This window comes from Artibeus jamaicensis, unplaced genomic scaffold, assembly GCF_021234435.1.
Source record: "Artibeus jamaicensis isolate MK-2021 breed Jamaican fruit bat unplaced genomic scaffold, CSHL_Jam_final scaffold_833, whole genome shotgun sequence".
NCBI lineage: Eukaryota > Metazoa > Chordata > Mammalia > Chiroptera > Phyllostomidae > Artibeus > Artibeus jamaicensis.
In genome coordinates, this window is record NW_026522056.1 from 16,663,852 (window position 1) to 16,685,160 (window position 21,309).

At 36.1% G+C, this 21,309-nt stretch overlaps 1 protein-coding gene across 2 annotated transcripts in view; it reads right to left on the reverse strand.

The window, feature by feature from the left end:
- Window positions 1–1,068: 1,068 nt before the first annotated feature.
- The window catches only part of SGCZ (sarcoglycan zeta), a 209,454-nt gene continuing 189,213 nt past the window's right edge, over window positions 1,069–21,309 (reverse strand). For both annotated transcript variants that reach the window (XM_053660017.1, XM_053660015.1), the window contains 3 exons: window positions 14,832–14,904; window positions 7,595–7,718; window positions 1,069–1,260 (listed from right to left, as the gene is read on the reverse strand). In XM_053660017.1, coding sequence (XP_053515992.1) covers window positions 1,069–1,260; window positions 7,595–7,718; window positions 14,832–14,904 — 389 coding nt within the window. The remainder of the gene's footprint in view (window positions 1,261–7,594; window positions 7,719–14,831; window positions 14,905–21,309) is intronic.

The window sequence follows — 21,309 nt, forward strand, 5'->3', positions numbered from 1 at the left end:
AATTTTGAATTTAATTTCTACTGTCCCTAAAGTTTAATCTCCAATAAAAATACATTGATATAATTCTGAAGCTGATATTCCAATGGAAAGTGAATCCATTCTCAGCATGAATGCATCACACTAGTACTTATTTATTGAGAGGATGCTTGAGTTTAGCAGTCAGAGTCAAGTACAAGTGAATGAAGCAAGCCAATATTGTAGTATTAGAACCTAGGAGTCAAAAATAGCATGTGGATTCCACACCACCTGTATTCCCCTCTTAATCCTACCTTATATCTCAACAAGTCCGATGTTTTGTTAAAAGTAAACACGTCACATGCAATAGCCAAGTAAATACTACATAAGGCCATTCAGATCTGACAAATGACGGTATAATGGCATTTTGTTAATTCTGTAAAGATTATATTGCTGAGTGCTTTCAAAATCTCCTAATGTACAAAATTCTAGACTTAGTAGACAAAGAGTAACAACATATGGATTTTAAAGAAACAAAATTCAGTGTGGGATTCTATCTTGTTTTGTTTTGTTAAAAATCATGTACTGAATTTAAATTTTTAGTAAAGCAAGCATTAAGCTTTAAGATTTTAAAATTCGGGGAAAAAACGTTTACATCCAAAAAGATGAGTGGAAAAATTGTGCTTTCGGACTGTAGTGTTAGTTTTCTTACAGGGTTAATTAAGCATTTCATCTTGCCATTGGATACTGGGAATATCAACTATGCAATGGATATATGTGCAGTTCATATCCAGGTCCTGCGAAAATCTAAAACTGTGTGCTTCACTTCATGTAGCAAAGGCACCTATGTTATTCTCCCTTTTGAGCGAAAGTTCTGATCCAGTTTTCCTGCTGAAGATGAGACACTGTTCTGACACCCACGCTCTCTGTGTTGAGCAAGCAGTACAGTAAATTGTAAGAGAAGGTGGAGGCAAATCCCTGCTTACGCTGGAAGAAGTCACTCTGTGGACCATTTGAAGAAGCTCTGGACTGATCACAAGGGAAACCGAGCAGAACTGTGAAGCAGACAGACAGGAACAAAGGCTATTGTGGTGTGAGAAGGAATCAGTCCGTTCAGCTCCACAAGCAGATGTTGCTACTGGACTGACAGGTGGAACCCACCCCCGCTGGAGAAAGGTAGAGTTTGCCGTTGGGGCACACACACAACTCGTACACCGTCTGTCGGGCATTTGAAGAGCTGGGTGAAGATGAGAAAGAGCCAGTCGGCATATTTCCCAGCCGAATTGTGTCCGCATTCAAAAATATCTAGGGGGAAAAATTGCATTTTAATTCATTTCAGCATTCTCCATTCCTCAGAGCTTTACAACATGGCCTAATAAGAAAGACTACATAACCAATAATTCTATTGGTTTAGCTGCCATGCTTTGTTGAACAAACAAATTACACTCCTACAGTACAGCCCCAAAGCTCTACAGCTATCTTCTCCTTTGGGACATGGTGAATTCTGACGGAAAGTCCTTGATCTGAAAAAGCAATATTGTACAATCTGCTTGAGAAGCCAACCCAGTTATTCAAATACCACAGAAAATTCATGATTTTGACAGAGTATCTCATTTTAACTTCCTAGTTATGCCTAGTTTAGAGAATGTACAAGGAACTGCAAAGTTTCTAGTCATGGACCCCCAATGAAGCTTCCACATACCTGTAATAATGTGCTTTTGTGGGGAGGGGAGGGACTTCCTGGATATGCTGTTACTGGGTGGGAAATTAATAAAAAATGACTCTAGCCTAGTTTTTAAAAATACTCACAAAATCATGTTGATAGACTGTCTACAAGATGTACTGAGTAGGTAATCTGAGGGATTAACAACAGATAGTTAATATAATCAGATTCGAAGCCTCCATAAAACATGACTTGTACTCAGCATTTACTTTGCTGTATCTTCTAACTTGCAAGATTACTTCACTTATTCCAAATCATGGTTTTAACCCTGTTAGGGACAGCGATCACATGGTTTTGACATGCATGGGGAAAGATCCAAAGAAAGACAAAGTGGATCATGAACTTGAATGAGAAAACAGAAACAAAAACAAGAACAAAAAACAAAAAAGCAACTACAAACACAAAAATAAAAACTTCTCTCTAGTCTTTCCTTTATTATATTGTTATGTAGAAAATCGCTACCTAAAGACATCTTTAAATTGACAGGCGTATCAGAGAATGCACCATTTTCTACATATTTATCCTCATCCAAGTTTTATTCATTTTTTACTAGGACTCTTGAAATAGCTGCTTAACTGGCCCATCCAGCTGCCATTATTATTCTCCTATAGTCTATTTTACATAGTACTAGAGTAAACTTTTAAGAAATGCAAATCAAATCACATCAACCCAGTGCTCAAAATTCCCCAATGATCCCCACTACACTGAACGTGAGTCTTGATTCCTTTCCATGACCGACAAGTCCTACATGACCTGGACTATCTCTCTAACATCATTACCGATCATTCTTCTTGCTCTAGCTCTTACATGTCCTCAAATATATCAAAAGAACTCTCACCTCAGGGCATCTTTAGTGCCTGTTTCTTTAGCTTGAAATATTTCCCTGCATATATACATACATACATACATACATATATATATACATATATATATATACATACACATATACAGACATATATATATGAATATGATTGGGGGTAGATAGTAACTCGGTGGCTAGGGAATAGGAGTGGAGGGAGATTTCCACTGTTAGCCTCTTTTGTACTTTTAAAATTTTCAAACACAAAAACTAATTGCCTGTGCAAATGAGCCAGTAAAAGGATTCATACACTATGGTCATGCATAATTTAGATTAATTTGGATGTGAGCATGTTTGTTCGGGTGTCTGCTATATGGTCACCTTCTCAAAAAAGGACTCTCCTACTCCTCCTACGAAAATAACACTAATCCATTCATTAATTTCTCCTCGACAGTTTCACTTTTCTTTGTAGTAACCATTCCTTCCTACCATTTGTTGTATTCGTTCATTTATTGTGCTTCTCTTACACAAAAGTAAGATCTATGAGGGCAGAATCTGCCTTCGGTTCACGGTCACAGGACAATTCACAGAACCGTGGCGGTACATGCTGTGTGAGATAATGCTTCCCCTCCCCCTTGGACATGTCCCTCCACTCTGGGTACAAAGGTCACCCTCCAGCCAAGTCCTTTCATCAGCTTTATTCTCCATAGGGCTTTCCCTGACACTCCAGGAGAGAAAGACTTTATTTGGTTCTCCTGTAGCACTTTATTGTTACCAATATCTTATTTTGCTAATATCTTATATATTATTCTTTTTGTTGAAGGTAGAAGCACACCTAAATAGTTTTACAACTCCACAGTGTTTGACCCTGCACATACGGCGTCCACTTAAGACAAACAGTTGTTGAACAAATGAATAGATTATAAAATAAATGAATGATTACCTTGACCAACAGTATTCAAAGTTAAAGAATGCATCTTTACTCTTGGGTTAAGTGAGAGGAAAGTAAAGAAAAAAGGCCTAATTATTTTAAGAAGTTTTTTTTTTACTGACTTAAATGTTAGAAATGCACAAAACGAGCAAAAGAAAACAATACAGTTTTGGGCACAGATGCTGGGCCTCATTTCTTCCAGCTCTGTTTCCATGTTGAGGGACATCAGTGGCTGTAACTCATTGTTACACGCTCTGGATTCTTCTGTGCATTTCTCCAGGGTGGGGTGTGGGGGCAGGGATGTCTCCTCTTACTGACTACGAGGGTTTGAGGTTCAGAGAGAAACTGGCCTTGCCCCTTTCTTCACTTTTTTTAGGAGCTGGCAGAGCAGACACTCTTACATTCCAAAATTACTACACGGGCAGGGTCTGGGGTTTAGGTCTGCATACGTAGAGGCGAGTTCTTTGAAGAAGTGTTAGGTGCTGGCGTTTTGCCCAAGAAACCTTGAGACACAGATGAGAAACAGTGGGGTGTGGGAAGCAAAGGAACATGTGGATAAGGAGGCTCACATGGGATTGACCAAATGACTACAAGATACTGAAGATACTGTGAATGGTTCACTATTAGTAAGCACAGAAATAAATGTTGCTGGTTGGCCCTGATGGTTTGCAGAGGCTTGATGCCACCAAGCCGAATCCCTCTGTTTTATGGTTTGGAACTAACTGTCTTTCCATTGGTGTGGCCTGAGGGAATAAATGTAGAGAGTAGTTGTGTTGATACAGGTAAGGCGAGCAGGTGGCAGCCTGCGAAATCAAGCACAGATGTAGAGACCTCACCAATGGGCATTGGCCTTGAACCTCATGCTGTATGGCCCACTAGAGCGTAGCTAGAGCACTGTCCTCTGGCTCTCCTATCCATTTAGGGGTGCTTTGACAATATTTAGCTCTATGACAACACTTAATTCCATCAACTTCTGATATTGAAACTGTAGCCTCAACCACATAAGGGCGGTAGATTATATTAATAAATTAAAATGAACACGGCCATTAAAAAGAGAAGGTATTTGCTTGGCTTGATAAAAAGTACTGATACATATTCTTTCCAACCCAACACTGCTCAGCTTCCCCACAGGCTCCTGCAGTGTGGCTGGGTTTGCTCATAACTCTTTCCATCTGTGGAAGCAGTTACTACGATGCTGTTTACTTTCCAGCTTCTAAAATTGATATTTCTATTCTATATTGTCCTACAAGCCATATAATCTATTTGTTTTGAAACCCTTCCTGGTATTCAAAATTACACCTCTGAGGTTTTAACTCATGTCCTATTGTCTTCTTGTCACTAAGAATTCATATATTCCATTCGTACCTGTTGAAATTAGACCTATCACTATAAGAAATAATCTTAATCACTTTGCAAAATAAAAATTGTTTTCTTCTTCCTCTGTGATCTTGCACATGCTATTAGATTATTGCTTTGCATATACTATTGTAACACTTCCAGTGTTCTTAAAATTATGACTTGTGTGGTTTTCAGAGTTAAATTTGAAATTCCTTGCAACATTATGTTAAAAATAACTGAATCTTCTGCAGCGAGGAATTTTGTGTGCAATTTCATCCTCACACATTTTGTTCATTATTTCAGTTACCTCAGTGCTATGCCTGTTCTGACTTTAACTAGTTTAAAACCTATCTAAAGGTAATTCTGACATGTTTCTCTATTGTTTAATAAATGATCAATCTGCCTTTCATGGTATACCATGAAACAAAGAGAAAGATTTTATATCATTACAAATTTCTTCATTGGAAAATTACATGTTTTTGTTCTCATATAAAATTTGTGCTGTTCTATATATTTGTTTTATTAGTATCAAAATGACCATAGCTGACAACCTCTGGATATGGTTTATTTATAGCATAATCCTCAATTCACAATTAAATGACAACCTTTAATTGAATCCAAGGAATCTGTTGATACTCTGAATAAAAGAGGATCAGTAACTGTGAGTTTGCTGTCCTTTCACTGTTCATCTTTTTTATCTTCTTTTTCTTAGGTAAGTCCTTTTAACATTTCATATAATAAGGGCTTGGTGATGATGAACTCCTTGAATTTGATCTTTTCTGAGAAGCACTTTATCTGCCCTTCCATTCTAAATGAAAGCTTTGCTGGATAGATCAATCTTGCAAGCTCACAGTTATTAACAACCACACCTAAAACAAAAGCAAACTAAGAGGACAGCTAGATCAGGAGCAGAACCATAGAAATGAAGATCACATGGAGGGTTAGTAACAGGGAAATGGGAGGAGGAGAAGGGGAGAGAAGGTACAGAGAATAAGTAGCATAGACGGTAGATAGAAAATAGATGGGGGGGGAGGGCAAGAATAGTATGGGAGATAATAGAATCTAAAGAACTTGAGACGGGTGGTCATAAACTAAAGAGGGGGAATTGTGGGGGAGGGGTGTGCAGGGTGGAGGGGAATGAAGGGGGAAATAGAACAACTGTAATGGCATAATCAATAAAATATATTTAAAAAAAGAGAATCAGTAAAGTGGTGCATAAGTAGGAGCAGAACAGAGATGAATAAGCACCACTATTTATTATGGGATGATTCACTATGAATAATTTGAATGAACTCATCACCATGATGAAAGCAACTCATTAAAAAGGATGTGAAATATTTAGAAAGGATTTTGTCTTGCTGTGGAAGGCAAATTATTACATGTGGTCTGTAATAGTAGTGGAAAGGAACCCTAAAAGGCAATATGGATATATATTTTAAATATTCTAAAGCATATTTATAGATTATATATGTTTTAATCTCCAATAAGATGCTAATGTGGTCCTGAGCATGACTTTGTTTATAAAAATAATCAAAGTATATAATTAAAATTTATCTTGAATCAACAACTGAGATAATGGCAAAAAAGTAAAAAAAAAAGTCTCCCATTGATTGTATTAGTTTCTGCTCTCATCTTCACATCTGAAGAGGAATAAAATGCTCTAGAATATCTCTTAAACAAGCTTTCCATTCTTTTTTCCTGAATTTGAACTTTTTAAACTCATAATAAAAAATAATGCACATCAGGGAAGAAAATACTGAAGGAATTAATTGGTATGAACAGCAAAACGACACATTAGAACTTCAAGGACTCTGAGCATTAAAATAAAATTATACAAAATAGCAGATGCATTATGTATAAGGCTTTGAAATAATTAAGGTAGAATTAAAAACAAATGAGCAAGAAAAAAAAAGAGCAACTACCAAGATGACCAGGCAAATTTGAAAAAACAACAGAGGAGAATCCTGGAAATGAACAACATAATTACCAAAACTAAAAGCTCAGTGTAGGTGTTAATTATGAAATTAGATACTGAAGAGGACTCTAGGCATGTAGATCAGGATAAATAAGCAGAGTGAGACACAGGGAGACAAGGAAATAGTAAGGAGTGAAGGGACCTGGAGGGCCGATGAGCGGTACAGCATTCCTACAGACTTCTAGAAAAAGGAAGTCTGTGGCCACAGACAAAGTGGGGGGAGGAAATGCATGGAGACATCTACTAAGTAATTTTCAGAACGGACAAAAATCTGACTCTACAGACACAACAATCACAATGTATTCAGCAAGAAGAGGAAATGAAACAAATGTGTATCTCGCGTGTGTCAGCATACAAGAAAGGATGACCAAAGACAAAAGATTCTTGATTTTTAAAGGCATGACAGCAGACTTAAAGGAGATTCTTGAGGGAAATAAAGTGAATGGAAGAAAACTCTTACCCAGGAAATAACAATAGGGCTAAATAGTAAGAGAACCTTTTGTTTCTTTTAAAAATCTAGGCACTATTTCTGTGGAAACAAACATCCAAGGTAATTTTGGGAAGAATGGTTTGAAGAATGATATAGAATTTAAAAAAACAAAGATTAATTTATTCTTGATACTATCTTGCTATTTATTAAACTGCCCCACTCATCAGTGAATATCTTTCAATAGAAAATAAATAGAGCTTTGACTTAAGTAAATAACACTAGGCTTACTAATTTTCATATTAAAGAAGAAATAGTAATAGGTTCATTCACGATTAAGCTCTCTTAGGAAGCAGTTGTCCATGTCTCACCTGGTACCATGTGTATATACTTTGAGAGGAAGGATTCTTACCACTAAAGAGCCACCATCCACCCTGGGAACTCACCTCCCCCTCTGTAGACTGCAGGTGGAGCTCCTTCCTGCAGGTGGCCTTGAAGTCTCCGGCGGCTGCTCGCACCTGGACCCCTCGAGGAGCTTCCATTATCAAGGATCTGGTTGGTGACTCCAGCCTAAAAGAAAACCAAAACAATCCGTAACAAATTACAATGAACTAAAAGATAAAATCAGTCAGCTAAAAACAAAGAAGCAGGTGGGAATAAATAAAAATCCTTGGCATTTAAAAAAGGGGGAGGCAAAATGATGTTTTAAATGATTTTTGATTATTAATTGTTTAGCTCTTATTTAAGACTATTTGTTGGCAACAATGATTAACTCTTATTTATATAATGATTTGCTAAATTTCTTATGTTGTTTCCCTTCACAATGCACATGAAAAGTAGGTCATCAGAAATTTACTTGTTTAAAGCTTTTACATATTTTCATGGTCATGATGGAGTTTTAAAAAATAAGTTTCCAGACTGAGCATGTGAGTAAGCATCAATAAAGAGTCCCTGTCTTGTGAAGATGGGAGAGTGTCGATGAAAAATCATGAAATCTGTGCACTGTCGAGCATGCACAGTAAAAATTCTATAAGCTTGAAAATTTTCAAAGTACTCTTCAAGCCTCTAGAAATCAATTAAAATAAAGAAAGAAGACATTTCCTCCAACAACTGACTTCTAGTCCTTGAGGAAAATGTCCACAGAATAAATGACATTAGTCTGAGGAAGAAAAATTAAATGGAGGCTGATATACCAGTACAAGTGTGATTAAAGGTTAACTACATACATTTTGAGAAAAACAGTGTTTAAGACAGTTGTGTCTGCAACAAGAAGGTAGCTGGGAGACAGTTTAAAATGATCTTAAAATATAAAACTAGAGAGCAGAACCAAAGAAGGCAGAACAAAGACAACAAAATACAGCAGTAAAAAGCACTCATGTGAGAAGAAGTTTTATCCCTGGATTGCACTTTTTGGGTAAGTGCTCTGCTCTGGGCTGTAGTGGCCGGTTCCCACCCCTCCTCACCCCCCCCCCCCCCCACAGGAATTCAGGACAGGAATCCCCTCAGGGTCACGTTGATAGACCCAAAGCTGTTTTGCAGTGAGAACCACCTTAAACAGTTCGATTAGCTCTCTCAGTAACGAGGTTGAAGGTGATATTGAAGGACTCAAGCCAGCAGTTAGAAAAACAGTGATTGGGGCACATTCAAATCATTTTTTCCCCCCACTCACAAAGCCAACTTTGAAATTTTCATCTCTATGTGACTTTTCGACATCTTCATGAAATCCCTGGTGGGAGTGAGGGCATATAAGTTTTTGAGTATAAATATTTTAAAGAAAACTGTATTTTGGTATTTTTAAAACAAAAATCACACATTTTTGTAAAATATTTGAAAACTTATGAAAAAAACACTCATGATTTTTTCATTTGTAATTCTTATACTTTGACACAGTTCAAAATATGAATGTTAAAATGTATACTTGGAATTAATTGCCCCGGATACACTTCCAAATCTGCCCCACCTTGCAAAGTACATTTGTGACCACTACTATTTCCATTTGTTCATTACCCATAAAACAAAATGTAATTCTTTAAGTTTGGATATGATCGAGCCATAAAAATTGATGTTAGTAACTGAAATTAAAATGGATTAAAGTCCTACAACAGATTATGAACCTGACATTCATGGAAATGCAACTCAGTGATATTGTAAGTGGGAAGAGAAGCACAGTTACTTTATGAAATAATTATATGAGTTATTTTGTTTCTGAGAATAAGGGGTTGCAGTGATTACTCATATAGTTAATAGTAAAATATCCATATTAAACGTGCAAATTTTTTGTGCTGTATTTCTACCACATTTTACATTTGGGATTAGAGTATTAAAATATATAAAGGATTTCAGAGCTCTTGAGTTTTTCCATTCTTATCTTTATTATTTCATTAGAAAGTTTGCATCACATTCAGGTGTCTGTTGCCACTGTAGCCACACGACAGAGCCAACAACAATAAGCCTCAGTTTTATCATTTTCTAAATTGACAATTTTAATGTTTTCTTATAGGATTTGTAAGAAAAATTTTTAAAGAATCAGGGAAATAAGTATGTGGCGGAACAGTATTTTGAAATATTAATGGCATTTTCTCTCCTGTCCCATCCTTTGCCTCCTTCCCTCCCATTCACTACACGACATCCTTTGCCGCTAGTTTCCTTTTATCAGCAAAGCTGATAAAGATCTTTTGAGTTTTTTAATCTTACAGACATTGTGAAGTTTAAAAAAAAAGCTAGCCATTTAATGTGTTGAAAATGATTCAGCATATAAACAGAAATAACAGAAGAAAAGTATAAAGAGTGTCAAAGGCATAGAGGGATGCTTTTTAAAAAAGTTTTATTTATTTATTTTCAGAGACAGGAGAAAGGGAGGGAGAGAAACACTGATGTGTGGGAAAGAAGCACCATCGGGCGCCTCTCCCAGGTGCCCTGAACTGGGCATCAAACTGCACCCAGCACGTGCCCTGACCGGGAATGGAACTGGCAACCTATTGCTTTGTGGGACGATGTCCAACCAACTGAGCCACACTGCTCAGCACAAGGGACACTTGTAAAGTGTATAATTCATGTTGCTAAATTATCATATTAATATAAATATTATATTATTTAATGTCTGTATTTTACAATCATTTCAGGGAGAAGGATATATGAAAAGTACATCTTATATTCTTTACCTCAAAATTAAAAAATTTGAGATATTCTTGGATAAAAATAAATTCATACATACATCCTGTCATGAAACTTCCAGTATTTCAAAAAGTAATACAAATATGTATGAAACTCCAGTAAGAATCTGTCTTTTTAAAAATATTTTATTTATTTATTTTTAGAATGAGGGGAAGGGAAGGAGAGAGGGAGAGAAACATCAGTGTGTGGTTGCCTGTCACGTGCCCCCTGACTTGTGACCCGGCCCACAACCCAGGCCTGTGCCCAGACTGGGAATTGAGCCAGAGAAACCTTTGGTTTGCAGGCCAGTGCTCAATCCAATGAGCTACACCAGCCAGGGCTCAGTGGAATCTCTTAAAAGTTAAAACACTAAGTCAAAATATTTGGGGATAAAATATATGTGTGGCAATTAACAGATTTAAAAAATAAAGGTAAAGTGGGAGCTTTTTCTTTTAAAATTAGAACTTAATAGACTAATTTTAATTAAAATGGTACTAATATTAGACATTAAAATTGGGTCAATGGAACAAAATAGACTCTAAAACAAAGCATTAGAAGCAATCTGACGAATGCAGATATCATTTGGATTGGTAACTATTAGGTTATTCAGTAAATGTTAATAAATGATGCTTAATAAATTGCCTTGCCACACTGAAGAAAATAGCATTAGATTCTTAACACAAACTCTGCAGGAATAACCTCATTTCATCTATTCAAAATATAAAAATTAATTAAGAAATCACAGACTCTAATATTCAACAGAAAATCTGAAGAAAATTTAGAACATAATTTCCCATTTTATTTATTCAAAGTATAAAACTGTAACATATAAAAGTGCCCATTTTGAAAGCATTAAATTCATAGCAATGAGTTTCAGACCACTTTTCATCATGAGAACCCAGATATTGTGCAGCAGAGTGGGGTTGACCTTGAATTTGTATCATCCTGCTTGTTTTCTCCAGGTGATCCTGCTTGTATGGAGTTTACATAGCAAAGAGGCAAGAAGATTTTGTTTTGATGGTGTTGTGCCATTCTCAAATTTGAAACGGAAAGGCATAGATCTTAGGAGAATTCTCAACATGCTAAGAAAAGAATTTGGGCTTCTTTTAAAGTAAGTCCCAAGATGCAATTAGTAAATAAAAACTTAAGTAGAACTTAAGCATCGTATAATGTGTTTTTGGTAAATTCTCAACACAGTGCAGAGAAATAGCAGGCACTCACGAATTATTTGAAGTTTCAAATGATGGCATGAATGAAGAATCGGACAGAAAGGTGTGTTAAGACAAAGACTCAATGCAAACTGACTTGAACATATAAGAAAGTACACTGTCATCACTTGAGGATGCAACGAGCTTTTTATAGATGCAAATGACATTAGTTTTGTTTCCTCCATTTTTATTGTTTTCTGCTCACCAGCACACGTCATTATGACCTCTTCCTTCAAATTAGAGCAAACAAATCTCTAGATCAGTTATTTTTCTGTGTTTCCAAGTTTGCAAGCTAAAAGAAGCTTTTCAAAATGCTCATTTAATACTAACTCTAGATAAATGCATAAAATACACATAGAATGAAAGAATAAAAGGTAAGAAAGAAGAAGGGAAAAAGGGGGAAGAGAGGAGGGGAAGAGAGGGGAGGAGAGGAGAAAATTCTACTTTATTATTATTATTTTTTCATATGTAGAAAAATACCAGCAAAGTATTTTACCCTTTTATTGACAAAATGTCTCCAGGAAAAATTCTTAACTACTTAATAAATGGTAGCTTTTCCTTGAATGCAGAAATGGTGTGAATTTAACACGATGTTTCCAGAGAGTAATTTGGAGCCTGCAAACGTCAACATCTCAGTTTGAAATTATATTTATACAGGAATGGAAATGATGAAAATATGCCAGTTACACCATGAAATATTAACTCATTTACTAATTCCAAGTCAGCATTCTTGCCATATTCTTGGAACGGTTCATGGAACTTGGATTCGCACAATTTTGGGGCGATGGGCATTAAATAATGGAGTTCGTCACTTCTCAGCATGAAGTGCAGAGACTTGATCGAACTGTAATGACTTAGTTATAAATTAGCTTAAGAAATAAAAAAGGAAGAACATTTACATATCAGTTATTTCAAGCAAATATGCCACTTTTTCCTTCCTGACCATTCAGCATTTATGTTTTAGCTTTTTAAAATGCAGAGGTGCCTCTTGAAAAACAATGCCATCTTATATTAAAATTTTTTAAAATCTACATGTTTAGGTTTAAAATGAACATGGAAACTAGAACAGAACTTGGTACATATGAAGTGCTCATCAAACATCTGTTGAATAAATAAATTGAAGAAATCTACTACATTTCCACATCAAACTATTACCTATATTCTACAGTGAACCTTGCAATGTTCCTTTTTTTAAATTAAATTTATTGGGATGACATTGGTTAATAAGATTATATAGGTTCCATGTCTACAATTCTATGATACATCATCTGTATATTTCATTATGTGCCCACCACCCAAGGTCAAATCTTCTTCCACCATCATATATTTGATTCCCTTTACCCTTTTTAAAGCCTTTTATTTTTGACAAAAACAAAATCAAAGGCAGTGTGCCTACTTACTCCCCAAATTACCCTTTTATTTACTTGGCCAACCATTTCACCTTGTTGATTAGAATTAGGTATCAGCTAAGACTACTGCTTATCCCTGAAAGGAAAATTGTCAGCAAAACTTATAAAAATCTCAGACACTCTGATTTTAATCTTCAGTACATGAATAAATAATTGAGTAAACCCATCATGACTGTGCTGTGCTTCTGTTTCAGTTCTGGAATTCAGATCCGTTAACACACACATGAGGGTTGTAAATCTTCTTTCAGCACCAGCAGATAAGCCTAGCTTAGCTCAGTGTTTAAATAATTGATGAGTAATTAGAAAATTAAAAACTAGAAATACCACATACTATCTATAATTTTACCCACATTCACACTAACAAATTTTGATTCATGTCAGGAAAGTCATTAAAATAGCAGTTGGTTCCTATTCTACTTTTGCAAATATACTTTTCCTACTGAAAAATCATAAAATGAGAACATAATTATTAAAATGCTAGGACTAAAACTATTTCCTTTACATGTATAAAGTACACATGGACAAAACCAAAGGGGGGTAGAATCAAGGGTGGGGCGGGGGGGAATGATGGGGGGATATTGAGAAACTGCTTGAACAACAATAAAAATGTCAAAAAATAAAATAAAATACAATGAATAAAAAAAGTTTCCTTTATATCTTAGTATTTAAAATTTTTATTGTGTGAGTTGCTAACCTCTGATATCTGTATTAAAACGCAGTTCAAAAACTATTAGAATCAGCGTTGGTCACACATGTCTTAACGATATGACAACAAGTGGGGCCACATTTTTTATATTATGTGCATTTAGCAGTGTCTACATTATGCACTTTTTCTACATTAAGTCATCCAAATTAACAAATACTTATCTGACACTCCTACATGTAAGGTGCGGTGCTGGCTGCTACATCTCAAAACAGGAGCAAGGAAGAAGCACGTCCCATTCTAAGGGAGCACACAGCTTGGCCAGGTGGAGAGGGGTGAAAGTAATAATTACACACAAGTGGGATGAAATTAATAATCACACAAAATGTTAAACTCCTGAGGGAGTCACAAATCAAGACCATCACACACTATGAGATACTATTTACACAAAATTTTCAACCCTTTTAAATCCTTGGGGTTTTGCCTAGCGTAAATAATTATGCTTATCTTATGAAAAAATACCTTGATCACAAGAAGAAAGGGGCCTTCTGTTGATGTTAACTAGCCTGTTTGAATCTGGTTGTTCTACTAGTGAGAAACAGATTTTTTAAAGGAAATTTTTATCATAAAACTGGAAAGGGCTGTAAGTTTTACACTTTTAAAAGGTGAGTTTCTTTGGTGTTAAAATTTTTCATCTTTATATTTCTATTTTCCTTTGAGTAGTTTTTCCACTATCAAAACGGAAAGGGCTGAACTTGCTATTTATGAAAAAAAATGGGTTTTTTTGCTTACAATTTTTATTGTGGTTTCCAATACAAAGACTCTCTCAGGTTGATACTTTGATTCTGCTTTAAATGTGATTTTAATATTTGATTTATTTATTAAATATCAATATTATTGTCTTTTGAATGTAGCAAATGCATTTTAGGATGTAATTTACCTATCCAAAACTAATTACATAAAACATATTTTTAGTCACATATTAGTGTGAGGTGAATAATATGATATACACACACACACACACAGGAAAATGATCATCCCAATAAATTATATAAAATATCTTTTATTCCCAAAGCTTAACTTATTTATTTTTAGAATAAGAACATGCATTTTATTGTCCATGTAATACTTGATTATCTACCATGTAACAGAAAACGTCAATTCTTTACACAGGTATGTAGCATATTCTCTGTTTTAGTTCTTTACACATCAAGGATGCTCAACAGTCACGAGAACACTGATACAGGCTGGGGTAAGTGCCAGGCCTTACCTGAGGTCTTGGGAAGGTTCCGCTCTGATGTGAGGCGTCTCCACAGAGTGTCCGAATACTGCTCCTTCAGTGCCTGTGAGCAACATGAACCCCGTGTCAACAGAAGCAAGTGGACAGATACGTCGATATTCGTTTCTATTTTTATGGGACAAGTATGCTTCCAAAAATGGGACAACTGAAAACAGGAATACAGAAAATAAGAGGAAAACTGAAAAAAGAATTCAAAGTACTGCAGGACCAAGGAGGTCAAATCTCGTCATTCTGGGACCACTTTTAAGATGATGCTATTTATAAAAGTTCAGACTGGGTCAGAATTTTTAGCTTTTTTACCAAAGAACAAGACCCATCTCCTTCCTCTGTTTTGTTTCTGCAGTAAGTGAATCTGAGGGGAAAATAGGTCATGATACACAGTTCTGTGTCTCTACAAACAGCAGAGCATGAGTGAAAATGGGAAGAGTGAGCTGCATGGGTCTTACTGAGCATCCAGCCCTTCTCCCACAGAAAGCTCCCACCTTTGATGAGAGTGGTTACTGAGCAGCAGAGAGCTGGGCATCTTATTTTGACCTCACTGGAAGGGAGGCTCTGTCTAAGCCCATGACCTGCTTGGCTTCATTTCACTAGGGTTGGAGCTTCACTTCATATGGAGCTCACAGTCATCCAAGAGGTCAGGCTCTCGAACACCTTCCTCAGACAAGTGAAGCTTCCATTTGATTTTCCAGGTTCCCAGAGCTTTCCTATAATTTAACTAAGCAAAATGAAATGACTTTCCTTTTCAAAAATTAAATCCAAAACATAATTTTTAAAGAAGACGATGAAGACAAAACTTCTTTTTATTTATTTATTTTTGTAATTTCACATAAATGTTTCAGATCATTTCTTTCAGCATAAACTTTATTTTCTTTTGGTTTAATCTTCCTCAAATATCTCGGTGTAAGAATATTATACCTGCCTCATCGATGACCTCAACACCAGCAACTTAAAAGTACAAATTTTAAAAAGACCAAACAGAGCTGTTTCTGCTTATTGTAAAGAACAATTTAAATATATTGATCAATAAGCAAAGAAGAAATTGTAAAATCTATTTATTTCAGTAGTTTTTTCTTTTCATATGTTTAAGAGATTTATTTCTGTGTAAAAAATTCTTAGAAACAGGTTTTTGATAGTAAAGTGACAATTTTATACAAAATTTTAATTTTATGATTGTGGTGGGGGTGACATTTGAAATGACATCCCAAGATATAAATTTTCATATCTCAAGGAGAAACTTTTTTTGGCATTTAAATAATAAGATATAACTTCCAAAAAGGATGGTATCCATGTGTAAAATTCAAATATTAATTGCCACTTCTAAGTATGATTTTGAAAACTTCTAAGACAAGATAGCGGAAATATAATTAAAGAACAGTAGCAATATTAATTTTCAAACATAGAATGACACATATAGTAATTCAGCACAGAATATATCAGTGAAAGTTAAAGTAAAATGCTGTCAAAACTTTCATTTACCAAGGAGGATTAAAAATTGATAGAGGTCTCAAATCTAAGTATCAACACAGAAAATTATTGATGATTTAAAAAATTTATTCTTGAGGAAATAAATGTATAATCACACCACTTGAGGTGCTAAATTGAAAAGTGAATAAAATAACAAATATTCAGCTAAGTGTAGGCCTCTAGATAATGAGAAAAGTACTCTCATCTTTTCCATTTTTGTCCCAGAGTGAGCCAAAGGGCAAAAATAATAAGCAAAAAATGATCATCTCAGAAAGAATCAATGAAGAGGGATGAAAGCCATCTGAGCCAGGCACATAAAAAGTCAAAATTAAATAAATATATATCCTACGAATTGGGAAATGTCACTATTAACAGGGCGCAGACTTAGCAATTAAAAATATAGGACACTCAATTAATTTTTAATCTTAGGTAAACATTAAATCATTTTAGGATAAATATCCAACATTAGAAGGGAACATTTTTATATTAAAAATGATTTGTTTTGTATCTGAAATTCAAAATTAACTTAATCATTAGTTAACGTTTATTTGGTACAAAGAGTACAAATCTGACATTTTCACTTTAGGAAAGAAAAAAAATGTGTGATGAGTCTCACATTGTAAGTTACAGAAACCATGGAAACCATACAGGAGGAGAATAAAAGGACAAAAGGAGCATAATGTAGACATTTATTAATATGCACATTTAAGTTTATTGACTAAATGAACATTTGTTGCTATTAGCATTATAAGGGGTTGTTCCAAAGGAAATAAAGAAAAATTATGATTGATTGTGTAGCTGTTAAGGATATTTCAGATACCTTAAAGTGATAGTGATGTTATAAGACTTAGGGAAAACAGACTGTTAACTATCGTAATGGTTGAGGAAAAATGAGTCAAGCAAACTTCAGGGTCTAAAAGTACTGTATCTCAATCATGTGATAATTTCTGGCTTCAAAATGAAAGAATAAGGATGATACAGTTTGCTTTGCTGGAGAGGAGAAAGTATATACTGAATTGCTTCTATTTTATATTTAAAGACAGTTTAAGACATAAGCTAGGATGTTATTCTTTACAAATGCTTAACATAAATGTTACCCAACAAAAACATTGCAAAATCATTAAAGTTAAATATATGAGAGGGAACCCCCACAAAATCAGAATTATCTTCTGGAGGGCGGGCCCCTTGCTGAACAGGCTTCCCCCTGTAAGTGAGGGTTCTAGGAACTCTTCTGTACCAGTGGACCAGCTGGCGTTGTGAGAAGCTGTGTTCAGCTCCAGTGAAATTCTTTTGAAGATTTTTTCATTGAATTTGTGCATTTCATGATGGATGATTTACAATTGCACCAGCCCACACTGTGCTGAGTGTTCAGCAGTTTTTGACCAAAAATGGCCCCACCCTCCCTATTCACACAATCTTGCCCCAAGAGACTTTTGTTTTCCGAGGTGAAAAAAGTCCTCAAAGGGAAACCTGTTGCTGATGAGGAAGAGGTGAAATAAACAAACAAACAAACAACAACAACAACAACAAAAAACAGCAGAAGCACTAAAAGGCATCAGAATCTACAAATTCAAAAACTGTTTTGAGCAGTGGAAAAAATGTTTCAGTAGGTGTATTGCATCAGGTGGAGAATACTCTGAAGGTGACTGACTTCTAAACATGTAAGAATACACAATTTTTTATAAATAAATTCCAGTGTTGGGGGTTCCCCCCTCATACACAGTCTTCCTAATGTGGTTATGTGTACTATAAATGCTATGCTCTAAGCTATTCACTATGGACCTGTTGGTCTCCATATATCTTTAGAAAAGGCATTTGCCTAAGAACAGGCAGCATAAGACATGGAAATTAAAAAAATACTTAGTATTTCCAAATTCTTTTTGAACTTACAGCAACTGAAAAAGAAAAAATATTCTGTGAAATGTAGCCTCTCTCCAGCCACCAGCTTCATGAACTCTACTGCAGTTAATTTCAAATACAATTTGATGACATTATTGGCTTTGTGTGGAAGAACTTAAGATAAGTAATACACATAGAAGCCAAGAAAAGGTACCTCTTTGCTTTGAAATACTAGTTTTACATAAATTATTTCATGTTTTCTCACAGACCCTTTGTGATTTGTGTGGGTGGCTATGCCTGTGTTTCCAGTTTCCCATTTCTCTCTGTCCCACTATGGAAAAGGTCCAACATCTTCTCAGCAAGGCCAAAACAAAAAAGCCAGTGTCCAGAGTTTCTGCTTAATGTTGATGCTTAATCCTAAGGGCTCACACGGGCTACCACATTGCCCTGGTAGCTGCTAGGCCCGCATAGTCACATGCTCCCAGGCGAGAGAGTGCTTGAACAAATGGGTGTGTTCAGGTCACTAGTGAGACAGACACAGACAGACAGACAGACAGAGACAGAGAGTGAGAGCTTTTTTGTTTCCCTGGGATTATATCAGATATATTAGCTTGGGTTTAGGACAGACCAGGTGCTTTTTAAATGACCAATGAACTTTTCAAGATTTCATGGGCTTTTTGATGGGTCCGCCCTCCAGTTAGACTAACAGGACTTATGATCAAGCAGCTCCGCCCGTGGCACCCAACAATCCAGTAACAGAAGAAAAAGGGAGAATGCTAATCCCCTTGGTGGAGCAACATTATGATCCTCTGGGATGTGAAGCTGTAGCTTCCTGGTGAAGCAAACAGACTCACACTCCCTGGTTACCAAACTCAATGTACAATTTCCCTTGTTCCCCTTCTTATGAATAATTAGCTAACCACCTATGATGATATCCACCCCCACCCTGAAGACCTTGAACCTTATAATCTTACTAGGGTAAATGGATAAAGGTCTCATTTTCTATAGCTGCTTCTTGCTGTCAAAGGTGCATAGTCCTGCTTATCTCAGGCCCACAGGGTCCTCCTATCTGCTAAAGGAAGACAGGAGCAAAAATGAAAGAGTCTTCATGCAGGGAAGATGGATTCTGCAAAGTCCAGCTCACTCTGGCACTGTCTTGGGACGCAGCATACACGAAGTCTAGAGGATAAAGATTCTGGACAAGCTGGCATCCTTGTTGTATTCACAAGCCACAGGTCCTCTCACTCCTGGTGGTTGGCCAAATGTTGTGGGTGGAAATCAGTCTCTTCCACAGGATTACAAGGAAAGTATTGCAATAAGTTTTGCACGGGCGATTGTGGTGTATCAAGATGGTTTATTTGTGTGGACGGCTGCCTCTGTCTTTCCCATTTCCCTCTGTCCCACCATGGAAAAAGTCCAACTGTGTCCTCAGCAAGACCAGCATGGTTGTGTGCTTCTCAGTGAGGGAGCCTACAAACAGTGGGGTGAGCGCAAGTCATGAGAGACAGAGGGGGGAGGGGGGAGAGAGGGAGGGAGAGAGAGCAAGCTCTCACAGACCTGTTAAATATAAGTTGATAATATATTGTTTACACCTAAAAGATGAGAAAGCTCTAATCAGAGAAATTAAATACCTCATTGATGAGGCTAGACCCTTGGTCTCCAGATTTTCCTATGTGTACACTGAGAACTTTGAAATGAGCAGACTTCAGTAGTGACTTCCAAATGTCAGTATCTTTAGCTATAAACAGAAATAATAAAGCCAACCTTCCAGTTTAAGTTAGATTTTTCTTAAATAAGAATGTGTCCTGCTTCATTGTAGGAATTCAGTATTTCTCAATTCCCCCTTCTCTATTACTTTTCTTTATGAAAATCAGCCACAGAAGTTGTACACATTGTGTTTGTAGAGTTAATGGCCTGACATGGGTTCACTCATTAATACATGAAAGCTCTATTCCCAAAAGGTCATAGCCTCATGCTGAATTTTGAAATCTGAAATTTAGACACTGTAATGAGACTCTTAAATGTCACGGAGTAAATGCATTTTATTAAACAAGACTCTATTCAGTAAATCAAGGAATTCCCCAATACAGCTGGCTGCTCAGGTGTCAGATCAGATCAATCAATTCTCAAATAAGCTCTGTGACAAGAGACTTTTTCTAAATAAAATACTGTGTCCAGTATGATCTCACTTATAACTGAACTTTATGATAATGTTTAAAAATATTGAGAAAATATAAAAACAAAAAAGCTCTGACTTTTCTGCATTTTATACTGTTTAGGTTCTCTGTGCAGGATGTCCTAGAAATGCATCATTTGAATAACTGGAGTCAGTGAAACAGTTCTTAACTCTACCAGGGTCTTACTTTCCTTTTAAAAATCAAAGAAAGAGTTAAGGAATAGAACAAGACACCATTCTTTGAACAGTTTCTCTTTTCAATGTGAAATCTTATCGATTGAACTGGTAAAACTGCAATATAGCAATCATCTCTGAGAAGTTAAGGGGGAGAAATTTGAGTAATTATTAACCACACCACCTCTCACATCCAATCCATGGGATTGTTACAAAACTTAAACAATCCAAATTCAATTAACCTTAGATAACACTTTCAATTCCTATAGCGAGTCTAAGGAACATTCATCTAGATCTCAGGAGCAAAAAAAATTTCTATTTATTCATTATCTTCAAGTTTGAACCTGTGCTATCGAATACATAAAAATTCTTTGGTTAATTAAATTGAAAGTCACTTTAAAAATTATAAACTTTTTTTATTATTCTTTTAGAGACCAAGAACCTTTTTCACTCTGTAGTTGCATTTCCTAGCACGTTATCCAGTATAATATGGACATTCAGTAATATGTCCACTTGATGTGTTTGAACGAACGACTGTTTTCATTGCATGGGAGTGAGACGAGGAACAGAGCAGCCGAGCACTGCCGAGGAAGGGCAGGGTCCTCAGCCTTCACTGGGGCCTCAGTGTAGCTGTCACGAAGGGCTTCAAAGTGGGGGGCTTAGGCCTGACACAGAATGCTTGGTGTTGTGGAGAGCCAGAAAGAAAATGAAAAGAGAGAGACAAGCCAGATGGAAGGGGAATAAAGAAGCCAGGAAAGGTTGGGATACCTTGGGGAAAAGACGCTAGAGAGGAGC